Source organism: Xenia sp. Carnegie-2017, unplaced genomic scaffold, assembly GCF_021976095.1.
Source record: "Xenia sp. Carnegie-2017 unplaced genomic scaffold, XeniaSp_v1 HiC_scaffold_14, whole genome shotgun sequence".
Lineage (NCBI taxonomy): Eukaryota > Metazoa > Cnidaria > Anthozoa > Malacalcyonacea > Xeniidae > Xenia > Xenia sp. Carnegie-2017.
In genome coordinates, this window is record NW_025813447.1 from 8,913,477 (window position 1) to 8,929,395 (window position 15,919).

At 36.3% G+C, this 15,919-nt stretch overlaps 2 protein-coding genes across 3 annotated transcripts; both read right to left on the reverse strand.

Moving 5' to 3' along the window:
• Positions 1-767: 767 nt before the first annotated feature.
• Positions 768-9,862, reverse strand: LOC124433680 (synaptic vesicle 2-related protein-like). 2 transcript variants are annotated; one of them, XM_046983458.1, is made up of 17 exons: positions 9,796-9,862; positions 9,568-9,725; positions 8,971-9,062; positions 8,200-8,298; positions 8,016-8,087; positions 6,778-6,902; positions 5,915-5,978; positions 5,554-5,679; positions 5,242-5,373; positions 5,053-5,129; positions 4,538-4,623; positions 3,966-4,076; positions 3,438-3,549; positions 2,456-2,537; positions 2,293-2,382; positions 1,754-1,867; positions 768-1,676 (listed from the first exon to the last, which is right to left on the reverse strand). In XM_046983458.1, exons 2-17 carry the CDS (start codon positions 9,614-9,616, stop codon positions 1,653-1,655), a joined length of 1,455 nt encoding a protein of 484 aa, XP_046839414.1. In that variant the 5' UTR covers positions 9,617-9,725; positions 9,796-9,862; the 3' UTR covers positions 768-1,652. The 2 variants fall into 2 exon arrangements, with proteins under 2 accessions (XP_046839414.1, XP_046839415.1); XM_046983459.1 differs by having other exon boundaries at positions 9,568-9,840.
• A 2,958-nt stretch (positions 9,863-12,820) lies between these two features.
• Positions 12,821-15,861, reverse strand: LOC124433683 (ester hydrolase C11orf54 homolog). Its single transcript, XM_046983463.1, has 9 exons — positions 15,744-15,861; positions 15,388-15,486; positions 15,003-15,076; positions 14,814-14,915; positions 14,562-14,627; positions 14,320-14,406; positions 13,972-14,124; positions 13,388-13,501; positions 12,821-13,320 (listed from the first exon to the last, which is right to left on the reverse strand). The coding sequence occupies exons 1-9, from the start codon at positions 15,844-15,846 to the stop codon at positions 13,147-13,149; spliced, it is 972 nt and encodes a 323-aa protein (XP_046839419.1). The 5' UTR covers positions 15,847-15,861; the 3' UTR covers positions 12,821-13,146.
• Between the last annotated feature and the right edge of the window lie 58 nt (positions 15,862-15,919).

Below are 15,919 nucleotides of genomic sequence, written 5' to 3' on the forward strand. Positions count from 1 at the left end.
CTCTGCTCCTTTGACATTTTTTCAACTGTTGTTTTACCATGTTTTGTCTGCCTTTTTACTCTTTTATTCCTCCCTTTCATGAATATTTATCTATAGTTTCCCAAATCCCTTTCCTTTTATCTTTTTTTCCACCTTCCTTCGTCTTCATTAGTTCTTTTTGTATCCCATCATTCTTAGCTTCTCTACATATCCCATCATTCATGGCTTCACCGCTCACCCCTTTGCAGTGTTGCCGACAGTACGATCCAATGATATTTCTGCTTCGCGATCACCTCGATTCATCAGTTCTTTCGCTTTGGTCTATCCAAAAATAATTTGTCTCGTATTTGATTGTTTCTCTTTTCCTACCGTTTGTTTTCATTATCTTGTGTTCCCTTTCACTCCTGAAAATAATTTGAGGTCCTTTTCTCAACGTGCAATACAATTTTCCAGAGAATTTTCTGCTGCATTCCATGCTTTTCGTTTTTCTCGGTTTCCTCTTTGTTTTTTCAATTTCTTTTTCCTTTGAGAATCTTTGCTTGAATATTTCATGTCAATGGTTTTGCTTAAATCCATGCTAAGTATAAGAAAGATTACTAAGGGCAAACTGGAAACGGCTAGCAGCCAACGCCATCCTAAACTTGGAATCAACACGATGGCAAGAACAACTTCTAGGATACCACCAATTGCCCAAAATCCCTATGGACATACACGTAAATAATGACAAAGAATTGGATCAGGGAACAGCCTGTGTTTCCTCTTTGTTTTTTCAATTTCGTTTTCCTTTGAGAATCTTTGCTTGAATATTTGATCTCAATGGTTTTTCTCACTCTCTCTTAAAAGTGCTAGTTTTACGTCGTTTTCTTTTTTCCTTTGCTCAATTTTCTTCTTTCAGTGTCTATTTGTTTCTTACCGAAAATGACTATCCTTCAACTTTTTATATCCTAAACTCTTAACTGCTATACATTGCCTTAATTAAATGTAGTTTTTCAACCATTCCTCAGTCTAAATTATTATATTTGCACAGCTTTTGAAGTTTAAAATGTCCGCATGAAACACTATACTTATAAGCAAGAAAACTTAAAGCTACACAGGACAAGCATTGTGTAAAGTATTGTGTTCAAAGGAACATAGAGAATTACAAAACACAATTGTTACATAAAAATATATGACAAGTAAGTTAGTCAAACGAGTTTTGTAATTCTTTGCATTTTGAAAATGCCAAAATTCTATATATAAAAAATTTCTACGTTTTTATGTCATCACAACGTACTATCTATAAAAATACGATATGCACCTGAGCCAGAGGTGTTTGGCCTAAATTTTAACAACGAGTGGCTCTCTAATATTTTTTACAACTTCGAATATTAGATAAAAAATTTTAAGAAGGGGGATAAGCCCGCTGAGTCCCCATTCAATACATCCTTGACCTGAAGTCGTGAAAAATTAGATACGTCGTTATATACGCAATTTTTCGATTGAGATTTTTTCTTTATGATGACTTCATGAATCAGCTTCGACTGGAAACGTACTTTAAGTGACGTTAGCTATTTTTTTCACTCGTTGCATGCCTGTTCATACGGTTACCTAGCTCCAAAAGGATGCAACAAATTGCATTGAGAGGTTTATGCGATCGAAAACTCTTCGGTGAACATTTTATAATGCAGCTGTTGTTACTCGGATGCATAGCTGGTTTCCTAGAAAAAAGAAAGCATTTCAATCAAGCGATTCGATGTTCGTGTTATAATGTACGAGAATTTTCTCGCAGTTTTACCTTCATTCCTTTCCCGCTGGTTTCAATGGGAAGTAAAGCCGCTGCCATGCAGCAAACGAAGGCGCAACCGGAGTAAACCAATAGCGTGAGCCGTAAAGATCTTTTAATCAATACCTGTTAAAGTAAAGGAATGTCGTCTGTATCTTTTCAGTTGCCTGTTTTCAAATTATGTCTTTAGTCAACTGATGAAATGAATTTCTTTTCTCGCAATCCAGACGGTTTGGCTCGTTTTGTGCGATGGTTCTTCAGAACCGGGACAAAGTTTTGTGCGATAGTTCTTCAGAACCGGGACAAAGTTTTGTGCGATGGTTCCTCAGAACCGGTACAAAGTTTTGTGCGATGGTTCTTCAGAACCGGTACAAAGTTTTGTGCGATGGTTCTTCAGAACCGGTACAAAGTTTTGTGCGATGGTTCTTCAGAACCGGGACAAAGTTTTGTGCGATGGTTCTTCAGAACCGGGACAAAGTTTTGTGCGATTGTTCTTCAGAACCGGGACAAAGTATTGCGACATATTCCACTTGTATAAATGTTACAAATACCTGAGCTAAGAATGGTGTCAGTATACATCCTATTCTTGCAACTGCTGAAGCACTGCCCAGTCCTAACCCGCGAATATTTGTCGAATAAACCTGTCAAGTTTTTACACTACAGTTAAGCGCATGTTTAATGTTTTGGTAGATTTAAATGTTTCAATAGTTCTACCTCAGGAATGTAGATGTAAAGAGCTTGTGTAACACCCGTCGCGAAGTAGCGAACACCAAAAATATATATAGTTGTCATCGTCCTAAACGATAAGTAAAAAGTTTGGTTGCGATAGGTTTGAAATATGGAAAGTAGGGGATTTTGAAATAGTTGTGAATGAGAAACATTCAAATGTCAACGGGTGAAGTTTTGATTGAGGAACAACTTTGGAAGAGAAAATGTGAGCACCGTGGAGATAAAAGAACGTGATTACATTTTGGAAAAGAGTACATGAATAGCCTAGGACAAAAAAAGATCATAAAGTAAACTAGGAAAAAAGAGAACTTTAATACTTCGAGAATATGAATACCTTGGAAACGAGAGATTATGAATACTTATGGAAAAAGAGGGCGTGAATATCTTAGCAAACAGAGAACATGAATATCTTCAGAAAGAGAGAACACGAATATCTTAGGAAACAAAGAACATGAATATCTTTGAAAAGAGAGAACATGAATATCTTAAGAAAGAGAGACATGAATATCTTAAAAAAGAGAGAACATGAATATCTTAGGAAAGAGAGAACATGAATATCTTAAGAAAGAGAGACATGAATATCTTAGAAAGGAGAGAACATGAATATCTTAGGAAAGAGAAAACATGAATATCTTAGGAAAGAGAAAACATGAATATCTTAGGAAAGATAAAACATGAATATCTTAGGAAAGAGAAAACATGAATATCTTAGGAAACAGAGAACATGAATACCTTAGAAAAGAGAGAACATGGATATCTTAGGAAACAAAGAACACGAATATCTTTAGAAAGATAGAACACGAATATCTTAGGAAAGAGAGAACATAAATATCTTAGGAAATAGAGAACATGAATATCTTAGGAATGATAGAACATGAATATCTTATGAAACAAAGAACATGAATATCTTAGGAAAGAGACCATTCAAAAACATTTTGAAACAGAAAAGAAGAATTTATTTACTCACTCTCCGTTACACAATGTCAATAATCCAAACAGAAGTGACGTTGCTCCGAATCCGATGACTAAAGTTTTAATTCGACCAATTCGATCAATAAATAACATAACGATTAAAAGACCTGTTGAATAGGAAAATTCTTTTGTTTTATCATCGTCGTCATTGTCTATACATGATATTGTTTCAAGCATCAAGACATGTAACAATATGAACTTTTCAAACAAGCAGGAGTTATCTCGAGAGATATGGCAATGTATATATACGTTGACTACATAAAACATGAAGTGTGGATACCTTTTACTCTTTTAGAATACGAATTTCGCCTAATTGCTGTTAGTAATAATGCGAAAAATTAATTGACGAAGTGTGAAATAGTGCAGTGTCCTAAACCTTACAACAAAATCTCTTTAATTGAAGGGATTGTTATCCGCGGTCGCTTGCAATGAGGAAGTTTTTTTCACTCACTGTGCTCGCTTGCTTTGTGAGAGATAAACTCTTGCTCGTCCTTGGAATGTCCTGTTTATGATTGTAAAATACCTGGTATGTCAGCAAACGATGTCAATAAAAGGGCGAAATAGTCTTCCTTTTCCAAAGATTTGCAGCCACAACCAATGAGATTGCTTGTATTATGATCGTTGAAGAACACCACTAATGTCATGAGAGTAAAACGTTACTTGTGTGTTGAGATAGATCATTTATATTTGTACAACACTTAAAGGGGCTTGTTGGTATTAGTGATGGTGTTTGTGTTTACTGACTTTTCGACATTCTCGGTAGTAATTATCTTGACTCTTGTCAGTCGACACCAACAGTCGTTCTTAGTACTAAACTAACCTGGACGATCTACATCTGCAAACATGTAACAAACTCTCAGGTTCAAACCATTTAGTTAATATATTGTTCGTGAAATATATATGAAGGCCGTATATCTTTGCAGCCAATAATTGTTGATAACCGGCATAACTCGTTCAATCGCTCTGCCACTCACTCAATCGCCCATGTTTCCATGTTTGTGACAAGCAGATTCCCTTTGCTTCTTGAGTTGTTTATTTACTATCGCCTGGTGTGCATAAGCCTTAAATTACTTGATGTAACTCTATCCTTCCCACCTTCGTCGCAATTTCTTGTTCTGCTGTATTGAAAGATCGTCGGTGTCATCAACAACACTCCGTAGTAAATAAGCAAACCTCCAAACCTTCAAAAAGAAACATCCGCTTTGATCAGAAAAGTTTTTCATTATCGTTGTCATAAGTGGTTTGATTGGAAGAAGTGGTTTTGAGTGTTTCCAGTTGTACAATGTCAGGAAGTATTTGAATGAAATTTTTTGCCGATACGCAAAGTCGTCCCATTCATTAGGAGCAAAGTACGACATGTAATAAGATTTTCTGAGCAATTACTCAGTTGCATAGTGTTTGCTACTATACTATTGCGGGTTAGCATTCATGTGTTTTCATGGGTCGATGATTGATGTTTTGTGATTCCTTCTATCGTTGCCAGCCAGAGAGCATATGAGAATTCAGCATAACCGCTGTATGTTGGTGATTGTGTAGCAACGCTTTGGATTATCTGAGATGGTGGTGATGTACGAGGAACAGGCTAAGTACATTTCAAGCTCATGACTTACATTTGTATCCAAACTAAAATGGTTGTTTTCCAGTAAGAATTTCTGAATAAATCAGCTACTCTTCCTCTATCTTTCATCTAAAAGGAATGTTAAAAAAATATCTAAGGTGTGCAGTTGCTTGAAAATACTCTGGTGGGATTACGCTGGCCTTCAACATGAATCGATATTTTACATCATTTCGTTACATACCGTATTTGTTTTAAGACAATATCCATTTTTTGGCAGCTCTTTTCCATTACATTGAGCCAATGACTGAAGCGTTTTGTAACCTTTGCTTATTTCTCCCACTCCAACATGGAAGCGCGGAGACTCGGGTAGACTCTGATTAAATCAAAATAGTTAATTACACTTGTGAAAGTAGTGTGTGCGATCATGGTATTGATTGTAGTGATGCATATGCTTCAACTGCACTATGCTTCAACTGTAGTATCTTACAGTCCCGGCATAGTGGTGTAGGAACAACGGAAACAGTCTCAACATACTGGCTTGAATTCAACTCACCATGCTAAGTATAAGAAAGATTACTAAGGGCAAACTGGAAACGGCTAGCAGCCAACGCCATCCTAAACTTGGAATCAACACGATGGCAAGAACAACTTCTAGGATACCACCAATTGCCCAAAATCCCTATGGACATACACGTAAATAATGACAAAGAATTGGATCAGGGAACAGCATGTGTTTCTCACAATTCAACTTTTCTACCCACATCGTGTTCTTATTATGCAAGCAGCATTACGATCTCATAGTTACACCATGCTCTGACCTAATGTGTATTGTTGTACTCGTCAAACTGTCAGAAGAAAACGCTGGGTATATGATTTTTCTTGCAAGTGCTATGTCCATATTCCTTATAACCTACCCCTAAAGAAAGAATTGTGACTGCTCTGTATCCTGCCGGAACAAACTCAGCATATAGTACGACTCTACACGAGAGAAATTTATATTAAATTTGTGTGGCGTTGTTGATGAATACGATTATGAATGCCAGTGTAATAGCTCATACTGTAAAAATTGATGCATTTTTTTACGTCATATTTTTACATATATAATATTCTAGGTAGGTCATAGATCAGTTTTTTTATGACAAACTAGAAGAAAAGGTGCTAATGTAAAGAACAAAGATGGACGTGAAAAAATTCTCCTCTATAAAGTTTTTAGCTTATTTAACATTTGTCTATCTACATCTTCGCAATTTATGGTAATGTCGAAAACTTAGTGATGATAGTTGAAGCTACTTCTTGACGGTAATTCAGAGTTTTGATCAACTAACAACTTCTCGTGGAATTCCTAGAATGACTAGCCTCTGACCTGAGTTTCGAACCTCTTGGTGCAGTTAAAACATGCTAATATTTTATGTACCATGTTAAATATGGATATGCGGGGATTTATTTATTGTTAACCTTAAAGGATAAAAGTTGTTGATGGGGAAAGATTTCAAGCAAGAAAGTGCCTTGCACATTTCCTTAGATATTTCTAGTTACAAACATTTACAATATCTACTTGAGTTTCTATCCATCAGGAATAGTTAATCAGACTAAGTCATCTGATTTTAACAACTCGTGAAAGAGAATCCACTAAATTTAGCATGGTACAAGCATCATTTTTTTTAGTTTGGTATTGCACAAACTAATACCAAAGTTTATATGATGTTCATACCAATAGCTTTAGTATTGCACATACCAGTTATTTTTCCAAAAGCTTTAGTCCGACTTATTTACTTACACTTGACCTATTCCGCTCACACCACATCCGACGAGAAAGCGCAGGAAAAGAATCCAGTTGTACGAGGGGGAGAAAGAACTCAATACTCCAAAATACATTATCCACGCTGAGCTCAATACAATTCCCTAAAATGTACGGAGTGATAAGTGGTTCCGCTAACTTCCATCGATTTATTTCGAGTGGACAAATTATTTGTGTTCAAAAATTATGGAAAAACAAGCTTAAACACATAAGAACTAATTCTAATGCCCCATTTAAGAAGATCTTAAATTGCTTGTATGCGTTTTCCGTGTTATTTGGAACCAAGGAGAGCACTTATTTGATCTACGCTTCATTCAGTCAATTCGTCAAATGCGATTCATTACATTGAACCAAGGAGAGCACTTATTTAGTCTACGCTTCATTCAGTCAATTCGTCAAATGCGATTCATTACATTGAACCAAGGAGAGCACATATTTAATCTACGCTTCATTAAGTCAATTCGTCAAATGCGATTCATTACGTTGAACCAAGGAGAGCACATATTTAATCTACGCTTCATTAAGTCAATTCGTCAAATGCGATGCATTACGTTGAACGAAGGAGAGCACTTATTTAGTCTACGCTTCATTAAGTCAATTCGTCAAATGCGATGCATTACATTGAACCAAGGAGAGCACTTATTTAGTCTACGCTTCATTCAGTCAATTCGTCAAATGCGATTCATTACGTTGAACCAAGGAGAGCACTTATTTAATCTACGCTTCATTCAGTCAATTCGTCAAATGCGATGCATTACGTTGAACCAAGGAGAGCACTTATTTAATCTACGCTTCATTCAGTCAATTCGTCAAATGCGATGCATTACGTTGAACCAAGGAGAGCACTTATTTAATCTACGCTTCATTCAATCAATTCGTCAAATGCGATGCATTACGTTGAACCAAGGAGAGCACTTATTTAATCTACGCTTCATTCAATCAATTCGTCAAATGCGATGCATTACGTTGATAATTGTGTGCATGTTCTGTTTTCTTTTGAATAACAGTGTTGTTTGTTGTAGGTTGTGCTGCAAAATAAATTCACTAAAATTGCTTTGTCGGTAGCAACTTTAAAAGTCAGTTGTTCATTTACTCACAAACTAACCAAGCATGTTTGACAACTTTTTTGAGTTTTTTACATCCGTTGCAGTCGTAGAATATAAAAATGCTGTTTTTTATTTACGGCAAAATTTTAAGTGGTGGTCCGTTTTACTTACTGATTTTCGTCCGTAAAGATCGCACATCTTTCCCCAGAGAGCTGAACTAACAAACATTCCAACAAACACAACCTGAAATAAGTATTTATTGGGAAATCAAACCATACCACAAATTGCCTCAAACCAATCTGAATGTTTAACCTGGGACTAGGCTCAAACGTTTTGAGATAATGTTTCTCCATACCGTAGATAGTAGAGCCTCCTCCCAGGCCTTCAAGAACCACTCACATCTTGAGACGGGTCCTAAGATTGCCAAAATCATCATTTCCATTGCATCTGCCATCTAGAAACATTGCCTAGACATCCTGAGAAGTTGCTCGTGTAGCTATGGTTGTTATGTAGCTATGGATATAAGCCTTGTTGTACGTGTAGCTATGGATGTTAACTTTGTTGTACGTGTACCTTTGGATGTTAGTCTTGTTGTACGTGTACCTTTGGATGTTAACTTTATTGTACGTGTAGCTATGGATGTTAAATTTGTTGTGCGTGTAGCTATGGATGTTAACTTTATTGTACGTGTACCTATGGATGTTAACTTTGTTGTACGTGTACTTTGGATGTTAACTTTATTGTACGTGTAGCTATGGATGTTAACTTTGTTTTACGTGTACCTTTGGATGTTAGCCTTGTTGTACGTGTAGCTATGGATGTTAACTTTGTTGTACGTTAGCTATGGATGTTAGCTATTGTACTTTGTTGTATAGCTATGGATGTTAACTTTGTTGTACGTGTAGCTATGGATGTTAACTTTGTTGTACGTGTAGCTATGGATGTTAACTTTGTTGTACGTGTAGCTATGGATGTTAACTTTGTTGTACGTGTAGCCATATAATGTTAACTTTGTTGTACGTGTAGCTATGGATGTTAACTTTGTTGTACGTGAATTTTTGTTCAGTGACAAATTATCTCATCTTCAATGCTATAAAACACAAAGCAAAAAGAGATCATTTCTTACCCAAGAAAAACCAGCGACAAAGAGGAGTAATATTTGAAATTTTCCAAAACCGACTTCTTCTACCACTTCCTCCACTGTGAACTCAATCATTTCTATAAAAGAGAGAAATTTAGCAAACACGATGTGCCTTCTTAGACGTCGTGAAAACGACGTAAATATTTCGTAATTTGCCAATGTGTGGATGAATCGTAGCCATCTTTACAAACCATTTACACCTTTATTTTTGCGTGGGTTATGATACAATCGGGTAAAATTGCTGCATAGTAATTACATTGTGGATGATAATTATGTAATGCACATTGGTATCGTTTTAGTTTTCATGTCAAGCAATCATTAAATAAAAATAGTCTTTCATATCCATGCTAATGTGCGGTTGTGAAAAATTCAAACGTTAATTTGTACTAACGATTTGTCTGTTGCAAGAGATAAGTTTAAGAATACGGCTTGAAGTACGGAAAGGGATGAAATCATTGCAAACCACGCACAAAAACTCCCACTCCTTTCTATAAGTCGAAGGTAGTGTTTGCTCGCATCCAAGAATGTATAGAAATAATCTTAAGTTCAGTGCCAATCATGAAGAAAGGATCGCAAACGTACCATGAAATTTTAGTTCTTTCCCATATCGGTGCTCACTTGACACATTCATGCCACCTTTCAAAAGTAGATTCCTTCTTGAATTGAACTCGTGGCATTTATTCTTTATCTTTTAATCAATCAATGCCATTCCATTTGATTTGGACTCATGTCGTGGCGGTCTTTAACAAAATTTATCGTGAATTATCATTAATGAAGTTTCATTGAATTTACAACTTGTATATAGTTTACTTCCTGCTCTCTTTGTCGTTTTTCATAAACGTACGACGGTCGAGGTATCGCAGAGAAATTCATTTTCTTCGACAAATATCATAAAGATTATTGACATTTCTCATTTAGTGCATCGCTGTAGCCAAAACACGAATGTGCAGGTTATTATTTAGTCATACTTGAACAAGCAACAGCAGGTTGTAAAACGAACTGTTTTTTTGGTTTTCACCAATTGACAATTTGGATTAAATTGAACAAGACTGGCAGGTTTTGCAATTTTAACATTTTTACTTTACTTCTTCAAAGCTCAAAGTGTACAGTTTTCATATAGCAATAGATGTACATGTAATGTTATATAATACGCTCATATGTATACTAATAAATACCACAAGATCATTAATGCGGTAACTGCCTCGTGAACTCAAAAGTAATCTATTTTCCGTTAAACTTGAAAAGAATTTCACCCAAATTGAGCGTTTGCAAAATCCAACGAGACCCAAGTCCCAAGCTTCTTTCGCATTCTCGAACACACTTTTCGAGATCATTTTAAATGACCTCTTCATAATGTCAAAGTTTACATTTGAAATCAATTTCATGCTAGTTAGTTTTAGTATGTGCATATAGTTCTTCAACACTATCATTCTTCATAACACATATTACAACAATATGCCAAAACCTTTCTCGTGAAAAAACACATTACAAGACAGCAAAGAAGGGCGAAGGAGGATGTGACAGCCAAAACGAATGCAGCGACACGTGTATTTTTTATCATCGATGAATCACTATCTTTCTGAGATTTCGAGCGCTCACGACATGCAATTTGCTTCCTAGTGGTCGCCACTGATCGACACTTAACATAAACATGAAAATCTTTCTTAATTATATCGCGTATTAAATTTGACGCGACTCCTAAATTGTTTTCATTCGCTTGAAATTCCGCCGTGTTATTCAAGCATAATACCGTCCCTTTTGAATGGTTGTCATTGAAGTACGATTCACTGCCGCTCTCGTGTTTTCCTTTCTTTTCGACATTTCTGCACCGCAATGTGAAATTTAGGCAGGAACTTTGGTTTCTTGTGCGCGAAAATTGATATCCATCAGTACATCTTACTTTAAATGAACCGTTAATCGCATGTATGGTACAATCGAAAGTAACACACACGTTCTTCTGTGGCGACGAAATGTCACTGTTTTCGTCTGGCATTGATAACATGGTTACTAATAGCACTATAGCAAAGCATACTATTGTCAACAGGAGCAGTATTCGGCATATCAACACCTTTCTGTTATTCGAAGTAACCTTTGCAGGTTTACGTGCGTCCATAATCAAAACATTCAATTTGCCGGAAGATTAATCGTCGTAGGTGTTCTACTGCGGAATGTACTATTCTCAGAATTATAATGGACTGTAAAATATTAATCAAATTGACATGCAACGTGCTTGCCATAATCTTATGTTTTTTCTTGTATACGTTTCGCTCGTGTGACATGCGTCGAGAAGTTAAGACGAGAATACGCTGAACTAGTAGTTTTGAGTTAGGACACATTTAAATTTATTGGGGCTGCAGAAAGACGTATAACATTGAACATAAGAACCAAATTCATGAGATTTGAGAGCAACATTCTTATCGCAGTACGTTTATTCAACATGATCAATGAGATTCAAACGGAAGCCAGGTTAAGTCGGCTGTTGGATTGCTCTTGATTTATAACATCGACGCGACGATAGATTTACAACTACGTAGGAGCTAAAAGTTCTACGGACCAAGGGATTACAAACTTGCTAAAAAACAAAATATCCCCCTCGGAGTTGGTTGAATCTGCACATGAACGCCATTCACAACAAGAGATTGTATTATGGGAAGTTATAACAGAAACAGCATGCTATAGAAATTATGACCAGTGATCATTTTGACCTGACCTGTCAAGAATAATCATATTTTGACAATGAAATCGGTGAAACAGCAAAATCTGAAGAAGATACTGAATGGTAGTAACATGTTAGGGAAAGCTAAAGTATTTGTGCATCTAAGCGAATTTCAAGAATTATTCTAAATTAGACTGAAATATGACTGAAACCATAAGCATTTACTTGTTAAATTTGTTGGGTGGTTATTGTGTAAAAAAATGAATGATCAGAGCTTGTCCTTCATAGAAATGACCGCCAGTAAATTGAAGAAGCTTGAAGCTACTGTTGTTGAAGAAATACGGGGCATGCGATGCTGACAAGATTTGGCTCATGGAACAAGCGTCCTTTAAACCTTAACTTGCCCAACATCCTAGGAATCTAAACGTAGAGAAGAACAAGCAACTTTTCATCACAATAACACGAACAGTATCTCGAATTTCTCGAATCAAACAACACGCTCTTTTGTGTCCGTTATTTCCACTAAGCGATTCAGAGAATGCCCGGACATTGGATTAACGAACGCCATAACACATGACACGAGATGAAAAGTGTGGTTCAAAATAAAAAAGGCAAGATAGCAGCACACATTTGTAGTGGAATCCACATAGCTACAATGCAACAGTTTGCTAATTTTTTAAATTCAACGAGCACATGATAATGGACGCGGAAGAGAGTTCGAAATTGTGGAACGCAACAAAGAATTGTGGACATCACTAGAAACCTTGTTCATTTGAAACCACGCCAGAGTTCGGCATTACGTGGATAAAGTACGAAAATGAAGTAAACAGTTTTTTCAATCAGTTCGTGCAGTTCTCTCCAGGCCACGCACGGTTGCTCAAACGGTGGATAGATTAAGCTCTCGAACGCCCGCATACTACCAAACATCTCGGTCCCAGGTCCTAAAATGAATACATCAAGCTGCTTGCAGCGGATATTTCAAAATGAGTGACAATAGGAAATAAATTTATGGCATGCAAACGTGAGCTTGGGAACATCAATGATTGATCTTGACACGTTTGATGAAAATATTAAAGCGAATATCGTACAAAACGGACAGAATAGACACAAAAACTCGTAGTTATACACAATGTCACTTGAAATTTATAAAAAAAAACACTCCCTGACTTTACAAAAGTCTTCGGTCCAAATATTCAATTTATTTTCTCGTTTAGCCATTGTTAATGACGTGAAAGTGTAACAAAAAACTTGGTGTTCAAAAAAAAACTTGCGGGTGTAGAATCGAAGTATGTATTAATTAAGAAAAACGTACAAAATTAGAGTTTTTCAGTACTAAAACCAATGGATAAGTTTTACGTTACAAACTCCTCTTGAACTGATATTTTCTGCCCACTGTTGTGCAGATTGATGAAACTCTCCCCAAACCTTTCTCTGTTATAATCTTCAATAAAACCTCGACTTTGGTAATCTGACGAGCCACTAGAGAGTAATTCATACAACTTTTCTCAGTCGCGTCCAATCAAATGCGTTGATGCTGGCCGATCTATACGGTATATGTACTCGGCCGGCACAAAGTATCCGTGATAGATGACTTCCTCCGGTGTTATATCCTCGTGATAATGACCCCCCTGTCCATGATCACTAAAACAGTGCGTGTGCTGAAGTCGTATATCCAAACCCTACACAAAATGACGAGGCTTATCAACTGTTGTTAACTAAATAAACGTTAGAATTGTTCAATCTTACCGGATCGTTGGATATAAATACACTGAGACATACTAAAGGCGCATCCATTGCATAAAAGTTCAACCATTCTTCGACCATTTTATCGCTTTGTAACGCGTCTTTGCTGTATGCTGGCTGAAACGATTCGAACGATGATTTTTAGCATGATGTTGTGTTCAGCAACGCTTCCAATATCAAAGTGATGCAAAAACAAATTAAATGCAGACTAAAAAAATTATGACTATTCCAGCGCCATTTCGTGGTGGGGGTGGGGAGAAGGGGTGCCCTCACTCAAAAAAACCTTCGCTGGTGTCACCAGTCAAAAGAGTTAATCTTGTTGTGCGTTTGAATAAATTTTACCATAAGCCAATCATCGGAATGCAACGACATGGCTGAGCACTGTATGTATTGTATCAAAACCATCCAATCGAGTAACAATTAAATTTTCCCCTTGTTTAAACATTACAGAAACAGTCTACCATGATGGATCTACCACAAGATAAGGCAAATGCGTCAGACACAAGCTTACTTCTGGATAGTGTATACTTCTAACATGGCGATATTTGATAATTATTTTTGTTGAAATGACTCGGCTTCTAGCTCACCATGACGTGTAATCTTGCTTTTCCCGACTCGATGCAAAAAACTCCGCCCATTCCAACTGTTTTAATATTACCGTAAAATTGTTCAATTGCCTGACGCATACACGACACGAAATCATGATGACCTTTGCGCGACTTTGCCACGACTTCAACGACCTTAAGGCATTTCAAATGCAAACATTTTTAAGGCAATATTTGTTCTTATTGGATGGAAGGTCTTCTAACTTCCACTAGCACCTATAGCGCACGTCCTATACTATAAACCAATTTCTTTGAAATTCAAAACATAAATCAGAAATCAAGGAAGCCAACTGAACCAACCACAAAGTTACTAAACATTTGTGCGAATACCTCGCCCCGTTTGCCATCAGATATGAGTAAATCGGCTAATAAAGCAAATTCCTTTTCGTTGTAATTGTGAAGTTCTGCCGAATCATCCTAAACATAAACGCAGTGCAAAAATTCTGAAATATATTATCACATTTAAACTTCATGACGTGTTTAAAACAACTGTGATTGACTTATAAGATCAATCTTGTAGTAAAGTATAAGGCTAGCACAGCAGTGTTTATTGGAATTGGTTGGGTATCTACCTTGGGGTTGACTTTAGCCATCTTTGATCGGATTACTTCGGGATCAAGTTTCAGATTTGCCATCATCTGATAGAAGAAAAAGCAACTTTAGGGAAAAATTCATTAGTGTGCAGAACATTAAAAAATAGTCTGAAACATGGTATGAGCGAAATCTATAACAGAGTATAACATTAAGCGCAAAATTAAAAATAGCACAGTTGAACTTTATCAAGATGAAAGAACTAAGACTCTAGAAGAAAATTTTGGCGAGACCTCACAATTGATTCCAATTGCCCGACTACTTCCAGCACCTGGACCCATTAAGAATCCATTTGGCATTTCTGCTTGCTTTGCAACTACATCAAAACTATAGACCTTGAATTGAGGAAGAATTGAGAATTAGTGAAATATAATCAATACAAGCATGGGAAAGAGAGGAAACGATTCAAGAGCATTACATACCTTTGATAAATTTGGAATGGGAATCAAATAAGGCACACCGCCAACAATTGAAAGCCTTGGATTACCGCACATGCCTAAATCATTACAATGATTTCTTATTAAGTATTATAACCATTTATGGTGAAGCCAATAAATTTTAAAATAAGTTTGCATTCTCTATGATTTTTTAAGTTGGGGATATAGAGAACAGTAAAAATGTCAAGATAAAATGATTGCCTATCAAATTTGCTGTTACAGTATCATCAACCACAAGCAATAAGACTTTCCTAAATCATCACGCTCAAGTCTTTTGCCATTACTGGGGGGTGAAATACAAGTCAATATGCATGGTCGAAACATTACTTCCAGTTCAAGTGGACACAATCAAAAGAAGTCTTCACAACACCTGGAGCTGCAAGATTCCATGGTTTTTTGGTAAGATCTGGACAGTTAACAACTCTTGCAACTGCCTCTCTAAAATTTTCCTTCAAAGCCAAGGTCAACACTAGATATACATAGATAACATCACATATTTAGATACATCAATTGTGCTTCAACTCTCAATGATTCAAGACATATTGTGATAAAGACAAAAGCATGTTTCATGAAATATTTTACAATTTTTCTTTACACTTAGATTTTCCATACAATACTAAAGACTAGCCGATTTGAAAAATCATGTGACTACCATATGTATGCATTATTATTTTGAATAGAATATAATGAAGTATGAATCGTTAAGTTAAAATTAATCAAAAATACCTTTGCACAATTGTTCTAAAGGAGGGACATGCAATTCTTGATGCTCAACATGTCCATGAATAAACCCAAATTTATCTTTTCCAACTTCTGTCATATCGTTCATGACCTGCCACTTTAAAATTATTCTGCAGTGTACTCTCCCCCCGGCACGTAATTGGGATAATGGCTACATTTTG